The sequence below is a fragment of the Miscanthus floridulus genome, chromosome 18 (genome assembly GCF_019320115.1).
Source record: "Miscanthus floridulus cultivar M001 chromosome 18, ASM1932011v1, whole genome shotgun sequence".
NCBI lineage: Eukaryota > Viridiplantae > Streptophyta > Magnoliopsida > Poales > Poaceae > Miscanthus > Miscanthus floridulus.
The window spans coordinates 44534010-44545550 of NC_089597.1; the positions used below are offsets into that span (position 1 = coordinate 44534010).

An 11541-nucleotide genomic window follows, 5' to 3' on the forward strand; every position below is an offset into this window, starting at 1 on the left:
CTAGTACGGATTTTCTATAATTTTCTAACTATTTTCTAAGTTTATATTTATATATATACTATGTTTGGGTACGGTGATTGACAGACTACTGCGACGATATCGGGACATGTGAATAAATAATCATCCGTACTAGTTGAACTTGCTTACATGATCATCTCGGCGAGCATTTCTCCACCAGACGGCACCGTACTTGGCCACGGAAGAGCTCTGATTCTACGAGGAAGGGAACACGGTCTTCCACGACCGTTGCCGCTCTCCCTCGTAGAATCAAATCTCCTCCTTGACGTCCGTTACCGCTCGACAGAGAACATGCTCGCCGAGCTGAACACGGTCCGCAAGTTCAACTAGTACGGATTTGCTATAATTTTTTAACTATTTTCTAAGTTTATATTTATATATACTTTAACCTTCTTTCATGTAAATATGCAAGCTTGAAGTGATTTTGAGCTCAAATTGCTTACAAATGAAAAAAACCACAATAAAGTACCATATATATATAGTGAACAAAATGACATAAGACAATGGTGAAAAATGAGAGTATGAGATTGGTAACCTTTACAACTGAAGAATAGACGGAGGAATCGAAGAAATCGACGGAGGAATCGAAGAATGGATGGAGGAACAATGGAGGGAGGGAGGAAGCAAGAACACTAGTGCAGTGAGCTTCAAAATGTGCTGAGCTCGGGCTCGGGGAGGAAGAAGGAGACGACCGATATATAAAGGGGGGACATTTAGTCCCGGTTGGAGGCTCCAACCGGGACTAAAGGTAACTTTCCAACCCCGGGCGTAGCCACGGCCCGGGGTAGACCTTTACTCCCGGTTAGAGCCACCAACCGGGAGTAAAAGTATACCTTTAGTCCCGGTTGGTGGTTCCAACCGGGACTAAAGGTCTTTGCCACCTCTGTCTGGCGCACTAGCCATTGGGCAGGGACCTTTAGTCCCGGTTGGAGCCACCAACCGGGACTAAAGGTATTTCTAGTCCCAGGCGCAAAAAATTTCAGGACTAGAGCCTATTTTAACCGAGAATTAAAGGTCTGTTCTCTACTAGTGCGTGGACGAAAATAAATCCCACAGGGTCGGAACGGAAGTACTCTTGTTCGCACCACTTACTTAGCACGGATAGATGATAGTGGATGATCGCTGTGTGTGTGGCACAGACGCACACGATAGGTGGCCGGTGACCCCAATCCACAAGCCCCCAGGACCCCACGTACAGCTGCATAGGGAGACAGCATAATTAAGGCCTGTTTAGATTTTAAAAAATTTTGTGCAGTACTCGTCACATCGAATCTTGTGGCACATGCATGGAGTACTAAATGTAGACGAAAAAAAACTAATTGTACAGTTGGGTGAGAAATCGCGAGACGAAACTTTTGAACCTAATTAATCCATAATTAGACACTAGTTGCTAAATACAAACGAAAGTGCTACAATAGCCAAAATCCAAAAATTTTTGGATCTAAACGGGGCCTCAGAGAAAGCGGCGTCGTTGCAATGACACTTCGTTTGCTTGCTAAAGGAAGCTAGCAGTGTACGCCTTATATTGACCGACCGACCGTAGGTGCTAGGTTGTGGTATAGTGCATGCCACTTAGCTTCACCGACGAAAAAACGCAGTCAATAATAGGGGCCACTAATTCTGCTCATGAATTGGAGGGATGGTGATGGAAATGGAAGTATGGCACATAAATTGGCCACCTGATTCACGTGCAACAGCACTACTGTGCGTGTTTCAGCTACGTCACTGTTACACGGTCATGGCAAATTTATCTATAAATTTGGCCCTTCACACAGCTTTAGTTTGCAAAATTGTTGGTGCTTGTATGTGCTGAGCTTTGGCTTGGGTACTTCTCTACACCATAGCTGAAGCTATCCTCAACTACTCGCAGCCATGCCAATGAGAATCGAGCGTGATCTCCACATGGCCACGGGGAATGGAGAAAGTAGCTACACAAAAAACTCTAGGATTCAAGTAATATTTCTCTCATATTTATTTATTTTCCAGCATGCACAACTGCTTTTTCTGTTGCATACTATACTTAGTTGGGCATCATCAGGAATTGGGTCTCATTAACATGAAGTGGCATTTTTCTTATGTTTTAGAGTCATTAGAATTGGTAACACTACCTACTACCTGTGATAGTGTAATCAGAATTGAGAGTGGGTTTAAACAAGACTCTTGGAGACGCATGCTCTTACGTTGCGTAGAGTTTGGTAGGTGTGTGGACATGCAGCATGGCAACAGCACACTCGTACACTAGAGCACGTCACATGAGATCTAATCCTGATGCATGCGCGCATGCATGGCTCATCATGTGTGGCAGATAAGCTTTATTATTGGAAATAAAGCTATTTGTTTATTCTGAATTCAATTAATGCCGAGTAGACATGAATTCCCCCAATGTGTACCATAAGATTTGTTATGCAAATAGTTATATATTCCTTACCATTATGAATCACGATTGTATAGCCAACCATTGCTGGTAGAATAATGCTAGATACTCGGGATCATGTTACTATTATTTCTTTCTCCTTCATATTGACCTTTTTTATTTTTGCAAATAAATGACGAGCTACAAAAGGTTTCGTTTCTTTCGCGTCATAGTTGATAACCCATTTTTTCATTTTAAAGAGTGACATCCTATATCCACTATCTCGATCAGGTAATGGAGGTGAGAGTAAACAGAATAATAATGAATGAAAAAAGAGAAAATCTTTTAGTTGGATAAGAGACAGATGTAGCCAAGTGGATCAAGAAAGTGGATTGTGAATCCACTATGCACGGGTTCAATTCCTGTCGTTCATCCATCATATTATTGCAAATTTCAAAAATGTATTTTTTCATATTCCTAGTTACGTATTTACTTACGGTGACAAAGAATAAAACCGTCACTATTTTTTCCTTTTCCTAGTTAGCAATGTCAACAAGGTATCATAAGTAAATGGATCCTAGTTGTTCAATCCTTTGATAACCAAGGTCAATCTTTGCTAAAGAGAAATGGTCACTACGTCTCAAACTCAATAGAATTGGATCCATTCCAAACAACGAGAATTGAGATTCTTGATTTCTTTCAGTTCAAGGACCCGGAGAAGTGTTTTCATAACAAATCCTTGGTTTAACTGAATAAATAAAGAAAATAGACACATTCTCTTCATCTTAGATGTATGGATCTTCTTAATTGAAAGATCTCTTGGCTAACTGTTTTATTTCGAATCAAAGATATCGGCGGAGACCGGTTCATTCGTCCTATTCTGATATTGAGGACCAATAGGTCCTAGATTCTCTTTCAAATAGAGCCCTGAAAGGAGAAGAGAAACTAAAATACCAATAGACCTTGTGTTTTTTGAATGTCCAGTGCCAAAGTCGCTGAATGGGTAAATCACCAATTCAATACATACACGTGTACGTTCCACGTGCTAGCATTTGCCGACATCTCCGTTGTCTGACCTGACACATATGAAGAGCTAGATACATTGGCACATGCCCTCACATGCACGGATGCACCATATCCTCTAATTATAGCCTAATGATAAATGCTATATATATATATGGAAAAATAATTATTTTTTCCGAACTTTTTCTAATGATTTATTTGTGGCCATGAATTGGAGAGATGGTGATGACGAAGTGGCACATAAGTGAGCAGCTGATTCACGTGCAATCGCGCTGTGCCTGTTTTGGCTACGTCGCTGCTACGAGCATGCATGTGAAACATGGCAAATTTATCTATAAATTTAGCCCTTCACACAGCTTTAGTTTGCAAAATTGTTGTGCTTGTATGTGCGCTGAGCTTTGGCTTGGGTACTTCTATCTCTGCACCTTAGCTGAAGCCTCAACTCGCAGCCAGCATGCCCATGAGAATCGAGCGTGATCCACATGGCCACAGGGAACGGAGAAACTAACTACACAAAAAATTCTAGGATTCAAGTAATAATTCTCTCAGTTATTTATTTTCCAGTGTGCACAACTGCTTCTTCTGTTGCATACTATATGTACTTGTTTCTACTTGTCTCATGCATTAACATGAAATGGCATTTTTCTTTCGTTCTACAATCTTGGTAACACTACCTACCTGTGAGATAGTAATAAGAAGATCTGAGAAAGTAATAACACATGTTTCTGTTGGATGGCAATACAGGAGAAAGCTATGTTTCAGATTAAGCCGGTCCTTGAGGAGGCCACTAGAGAAGTATACACAGCTCTCCTCCCTAAAACCATGGTCGTGGCCGACTTAGGCTGCTCATCGGGGCCTAACACACTGCGCTTCGTTTCCGAGGTGATTGGCATCATAGCTCGCCATTGCAAGGAACTCGACCGACGACATGACCGCCCGCCACAGCTTCAGTTCTTCCTGAATGACCTGCCCGGAAACGACTTCAACAATCTCTTCCAGCTGATCGAGCAGTTCAATAAGTCGACGGCAAGAAAACACAAGGGAGAGGCAGAGGCAGGGGCACTGCCTCCGTCCTATATCACCGGGTTGCCGGGCTCCTACTACACTAGGATCTTCCCTAGTGAAAGCGTCTACCTTTTCCACTCTTTGTTCTGCCTTCAGTGGCGCTCTCAGGTATGTATGCATGCTGGCAAGATGCAGTTCACACACGTCTTTGTATTTCGCTCGTGGACTCAGCATTATCTCGTAGTTGCTTTTTGTTTCATCCTCTCTTTTTTTGTGTGTATATATATATATAGGCACCGGAGCAACTGAAGGGCACCAAAAAAACATGCCTAGATATCTATATCACAAAGACTATGTCACCATCGATGGTGAAGCTGTTTCAACAGCAGTTTCAGAAGGACTTCTCCCTCTTCCTCAAGCTACGCTACGAGGAGCTCGTGTCTGGCGGCCAAATGGTTCTAACATTTATTGGAAGGAAGCATGAGGATGTGCTCACTGGAGAGTCCAACCATCTTTACGGATTGCTTGCGCAGTCGCTGAAATCCCTAGTTGATGAGGTAAACTAAATACAAAGTACTGTGGTTTTGATCACTCTACTAGCTAGTGACTTCAATTAATTTGCGGTAAATTGGACTTTGATCTTCGCAGGGTCTTGTGGAGAAGGAAAAGCTTGAGTCATTCTATCTACCGATGTACTCACCATCGGTTGGTGAAGTGGAGGCAATAGTGAAGCAAGTTGGGTTGTTCAACATGAATCATGTCAAAGTATTCGAGACAAATTGGGATCCCTACGATGACTCGGAAAGTGATGTTGTGCATAACAGTATTAGGAGCGGTGAAAATGTCGCTAAGTGCCTACGAGCAGTGATGGAGCCGCTGGTTGCAAGCCAATTTGGAGAAGCCATACTCGACAAGTTATTCCAAGAGTACGCTCGCCGTGTTGCCAAACACCTTGAGAATGAGAAAACCAAGCATGCTGTGCTCGTCCTGTCCTTGAAGAAACCAATCCATGTGTGAAGTGTTTTCTTTACCACTCTCTCTCTAGTTAATATCACAGGCTACTAGTAGTACTTCTCCAGGAAATTCGATATGTATGTTTGTGTGTGTGTGTACATGTGTGTGTATCATGTGTACTGTATGCCATGGTGTTTTTGTTATCTTCCCTGTGGGTTATTGAATCCGAACGATGGTGACTTAAATATCAAGTATGTTTTTTGCGAATCAAATATCAAGGAATTTTAAATAACGATATGTTCCCGTGTGCCTTCGGCGTCGCGCACAATACATAGGACATGTCGTCGGAGCCACACGCTGACGTGTTCGTATCCGATCATTATTTAAAACTGTCCAAATACGCAAGACACACCGGTGAGATCTCTTGATAACCAAAACCCGACAAGTCCAGAAGAGACTTTGTTAGAGCATGCGGCGGCTATGAGCTGCTCTAGCTGGCCTGGCCGTTCTAGGGCGTCATAATTGGTTGAAGCAACAAACAAGGAATAGCATGATAGGGCTTGAGTAAGTTGATTTTGTGTGTTATCAATCAGCCATCACCCTTTATATATATAGGGTGGCTAGTCTTTTCGATGAACACATAAATTCTATTCTAGTCTTCATCCAGCCAAGCATTTAGTAATATTTTAAGTACACTTTTTCCCACCTTTTTCATAGTGGGTTGAGCCAAATTCTCAATGAAAATGGGATTTTCAACTTCATCAACCAGTATTTCTATGGAGCCGATTATAATTAATGTTTGCTTGATGGCCTTCATAGGAGGAGGAGCAGCCTCCCTTTAAGGCACATACACTTGCTTTGGAGATGACTAGACTTCTTTTTTATAGGCTGATTCACCAAATCAAACTTTTGCTTGGTATACTTGTTCATAAGTCGATCAAAAGCTGGTTGTGATTGCACCTTCTTGCTGGAATTCTTAATTTTATTGGTCTTCCAAATCCCAATGCAATCTAAAGTTGCTTTGGTTTATAGGTGCACGAGGGTCTTGAATCCACTTTAACTAGGCTAATTTGAAGAAAAAAACACCCTTACTATTTTTGTTGTTTAATTAATGCCCTGGACAACAACAATAACATCTTTTTTTTTGCTCTCTCATGGGAGATTTTGATTGCCACCGAGCCCAAAAGAATTGATAGAAATGTTAATATTCTCCAAACCATCCACGAACCTCTCAAGCATGATTTCACGACCTGAGGTCTTCTTAATCTTAGTAGTCTTTTCTAGGGATCTCTAATTATCAAATTTTCCCAGTAGTAGATTCAGCTTGATTAGGCCGAACCAAGATAGCAGGATTCTTTAATTTCACAGCATTAACAGGAACGACATTGTGTCACCCTATATCCCTAATAAACTCAGTCAGCCTTTATTAATAACCAATTGGACTTGCATCCCAAAGATATTGCAATCATCAGTAGCATGAGAAAGCATAATTATTATGCCATTTACCATATGTATGGCGCTTCAGTTCATCGAGCGGCAACATAAAGGCTGTGACAATTTAGTGTATCCATTCTTCAACATCTTACCAAAAATGCGATCACACTTGGATATATTGAATGTAAATTCCATCTCCTTTTGCCGATTTTTGTGAGTTAGCTTGAGGGAAGATCAATGAATTGATTTAGTTTGTGTTGGCCAAATAAATTCAGTGATAAAACAACAAGTAGTTTCATCGTTCGAGCCATCTGAATGCCAGTCAATAGCATGCATATTAGGATAGATGATGTGACTTATAAGATAGATGATGTGACTTATAAGATTCTCCAAAATTGTTTCGGTTTTCAACGACTGAAGCTTTTTATAACAACTGATTAACAAAGAGAAACTTAAAATGCTCTAGCTTCTCTTTGGTATTAGACCACAAAGCAATAAAAGCCAAATTAGCAAGATCTTTTCAGAAATTGTTAAATTAAAACATCGGTTTTTAACATATCTGAATCTTTTAAGATAATCAAGGATAGATTCGTCACACCCTTGCTTAAACTGATATCAAATTAGACAATTTAAGACCACTGGTTCCATTGTAGAAAAGTTCATAAAACTTCACTTCTAGTCTTCCCAAGAACTAATAGAGCAAGGTTGCAATGAAGAATACCACGAAAAAACAGTATCAGTAAGAGATAACAAAAAGTTACAAATTCTTATATGTTCCATGGTACTAGCTTCACCCACTTGAGCAAGAAATATGATAATATGCTCATTTGTATTTTTATTATCTTCACCACTGGATTTATAAAAGTTGGGTATTGTCGACTAAAGATGCTTGGCAGTCCACCGAGGGGACTACCCACGATAGTAGATTGATTAGAGAGGTGCACGTGAACAGAAACTAGATGGTGACAGAGACACAAGATTAGAAAGGTTCAGGCCGTCAGCTCGACGTAATACCCTAATCCTGTGTTCTATTGGTTTATATTGGCTATCATATGAGATTGCGTGTGTTTTGAGGGGGTTCCCTACCCGCCTTATATAGCCCAGGGGTAGGGTTACATGCCGATCAGGTCTAGGTCTAATCGGGTAACAAATAATCATTTCATAGAATCTTATATTCGGCATATCCTAACAGATCCTATGCTATCTTCAGGATATCGCCGAGGTGCCTTGCGGGGTGCTCCGAGCAGTGACGTGCGCCGCAAGCCTTCGTCTTGTGGGCTAGACCAGTCCCTGTTGGTGCGGCCCATGTACATTGTCGTGGGTACCTGGGGTCAGACCCTCCACAGGTACTTTCCAACCGATCAGTTTAAAGATTATTGCCATGAGGCCGGATTGCTTGTTTGAGGACTATTCGCATATGCATTAGCTTGATAAATCCTTACGGTGTTTTAGGAGGATTTGGCACACTGTATGATGAGCAAAAGGGGCATGTGGTGTCGTTGAATTGCTATCATTTTGTGTGGTAGAAACTGATGGTTACATAAAGATAACAATCGGTTTAGTAGTAATAGACCCCCCCCTAAATTGGCCATATCAGTTTCAGCCGTCGAAAAGGCCAATCTGGGATGGCTGGGCAATGCATAGCTCATTTGTTCCTCGAAAAAGCCAAACAACATCCCAATTGAGGTAGGCTAGCAATGGAGCTGACCTCCTAAATTATGTGTTGTGGGTTCTTAACCACAACTAGAAATTAGTGGTCGATGTGTGGGACTTCGGTGGTTAACACTCAATGACATGAGAGGTTTATCCTGGTTCAGGCTTCGATGCCCTAGGTCCAGCAAGAGAGTTTTTCATGTTAGAGTGCTCGAGCAGGTTCTTACAATGAGAGGCAGAGAGTAGGATAGCAATGGGCTAGTTTTGATCTAGGGTTTGGGAATGGATTTGATTCCCCCTACGGGGCCCCTTCCCTCTCCTATCTTTGGAGGGCAAGGGGACTACAAGAAGTGGGTCAAGGGAGTGCTAGGGTTTCTCCATCCTAGTATTCATGGTGTTGGGGTGACCCTACTCTAGGCGTGGTCATAGCCAACAATGTAGAAACCGCCTCTGGCATTCTGTAGATGGCAGGGACGGACTGGTATTCTACCATTCCACCCATCCATTTGCATCTATCATACGCCAAGGGGGATAAGGACCAGGGGAGGCTGACACGTGGACCTCAAGCGCTCATATCCTTTGCAATGGAGAAGCCGGCTCATGTCCCTTGTCGTGTTCTGTCACACCCTGAGCGTGACCCCTAGCCAAAATAGGTGGACAACACCATGCTCATATGGGGGGACAACATCCTATCAAGGGACTGATGGCCCTACTCCTTTGCGTAGGTGTCAAGCACCTATAGCGCGATAGGGACCTATCGGGAGGTCCGAGGCATTTCTCAAGCTTACTGTCGAGCCTTGTTTGGTTAGACAGGACACCAGGATAGCGGGGGACCAAATAGCCCAGTCCTTGGCCTCATCCTCAGGCTAGCTTTCCTTGGCCAAAGCCCTCAAGCGATGTAGGCTCGGTAATGGAGACGGGGATCCCGATCTTCCATCAGGTGATGGTAACTATCGTTGTGGCAGAGAATGACACACCGATCCGGCTTCAGATCGAAAGATCGAACCCTGCAATCTTAGCACCACAGCTCCTCTGGTTATCAACCAAGTCATGGACCAGGTTGACCTCGCCAAGAAGGCTAATCCCTGCCTGCGCAATGAAGAACACAAGCAAGAACAAGAAAGAACACAACCAAATTGCAGATGAATGATTATCTCACGAAGTTGGGGTCTCACAAATCGATGAACGATGAAACTATTCTTGACAGAATAATCTAAGCAAAACCCTGAACCCTAATGGAGGGGCGGCAGCTGTTTATGAAGACTCTAGGGTCATGCTAGACCCCTAGACGTGCCCCTAATGGGCCCAAACTCGATACATGGTCCAACGGACCAAAAGACGGTGTCGCAGCACCCTGGCAGATTCTGGACGCTGACTTGTTTCGATGATTCCTGTTGATTCCGAATAGCTTTTGACGTGAAACTACTTGGATTGGCTTCCTTATCAAATTAGCTTTCCATCCATATGTGGATCATCGAAAACGGAGTCCGGATGCGTCCTGGGTGACCAGTTTAAGGCAGACTGGTCCTGGAGGCCGAGGCAGACTCGAATTCTTGTTGGACTGGGCCTCTGGCTTGTGTTGGACGTCCTTGCTGGTCATCATCACCTCCACCACTTCCTCTAAGTCCTTCATGACCCTCTCCAATGTTCCTAAGCAAGATAACATCATTAGGTAGTAGTCTATTCTCAAAAGTATGAAAAGTATCGCTTAAGAACGAGCTCACCTCTAAATTGAGTTGTCGCTTTCGAGCCCGGGTCATTGGACCTTGCATGACGGTTGGAGGATCAGCGGGTACCTCTGAAGAAGTGATGTCCTCATCATCCTCCCCCTCTTGAATTGGAGTCGTCCTCGACTCAAGCTCATCTTCTTCTCCCAAATAAGGTTTCAAATCTGCAATGTTAAAGGTGGGACTAACCCCGAACTCGGGTGGCAATTCAAGTTTGTAGGCATTATCATTTATTTTCTCAATGATCTTATAAGGACCAGCTGCTCTTGGCATTAATTTAGACTTACGCAGCTCAGGAAATCTATCTTTTCTCAAATGTAACCAAACCAAATCACCCGGTTCAAGTTTAATCTCTTTTCTACCTTTACTACCAGCAATTCTATACTTTTCATTCATTCTTTCAATATTTGCTTTAGTTGTTTCGTGCAACTTACGAATAAAATCAGCACGCTCTCTAGCATCACTATGTATTCTCTCAGTGGTAGGTAAAGGCAAAAGATCAATAGGAGCACTGGGGGTTAAAACCATACACTACCTGAAAAGGACTTACCTTGGTGGTGGAATGTTCCGCCCTGTTATATGCAAACTCCACATGCGGCAAACACTCTTCCCACATCTTCAAATTGCGCTTCAAAATGGCTCTCAACATGGTGGACAATGTTCGATTCACAACCTCAGTTTGCCCATCAGTTTGGGGATGACATGTTGTAGAAAACAGCAGCTTGGTCCCCAATTTATTCCACAACGTGCGCCAAAAATGACTCAAGAATTTTGCATCGCGATCTGAAACAATAGTAGAAGGCATACCATGCAAGCGAACGATTTCTTGAAAGAAAAGGTCAGCAATATGAACAGCATCGTCGCTCTTATGACAAGGAATAAAATGTGCCATCTTAGAAAAATGATCAACCACCACAAAAATACTATCCCTCCCCCTCTTAGTCCTTGGCAAATCCCAACACAAAATCCATAGATATATCAGCCCAAGGAGTAGAAGGAACAGGAAGAGGCATATACAAACCATGTGGATTCAACCGCGACTTAGCTTTTTGACATGTGGCACACCGAGCCACGTACCGCTCTACATCTCGCCTCATCCTTGGCCAAAAGAAGTGTGTGGACAGCACCTCCTCTGTCTTCTTGGCACCAAAATAGTCCCATCAATCCGCCTCCATGTGCCTCCTGCAACAACAAAAGATGAACGGAAACCAACTGGAATGCATAGGCGGTTAGCTCTAAACAAAAACCCATCGCTGATCATAAACTTATTCCATGTGCGTCCCTCTCTACAATTAAGCAACACATCCTTAAAATCAGGATCAAGCGCATATTGTTCTTTAATGGATTGAAGACCAAAAATCCAGCAATCAAGTT

General features: G+C 42.8%; 1 protein-coding gene across 2 annotated transcripts; it reads left to right on the forward strand.

Moving 5' to 3' along the window:
* The first annotated feature begins 1833 nt into the window (after nt 1–1833).
* LOC136522213 (anthranilate O-methyltransferase 2) lies at nt 1834–5598 on the forward strand. Of its 2 annotated transcripts, none has more exons than XM_066516006.1 (4): nt 1834–1971; nt 4139–4567; nt 4693–4956; nt 5048–5598. In XM_066516006.1, exons 1-4 carry the CDS (start codon nt 1891–1893, stop codon nt 5414–5416), a joined length of 1143 nt encoding a protein of 380 aa, XP_066372103.1. In that variant the 5' UTR covers nt 1834–1890; the 3' UTR covers nt 5417–5598. The 2 variants fall into 2 exon arrangements, with proteins under 2 accessions (XP_066372103.1, XP_066372104.1); XM_066516007.1 differs by lacking the exon at nt 1834–1971 and adding an exon at nt 3597–3927.
* The last annotated feature ends 5943 nt before the right edge of the window (nt 5599–11541 follow it).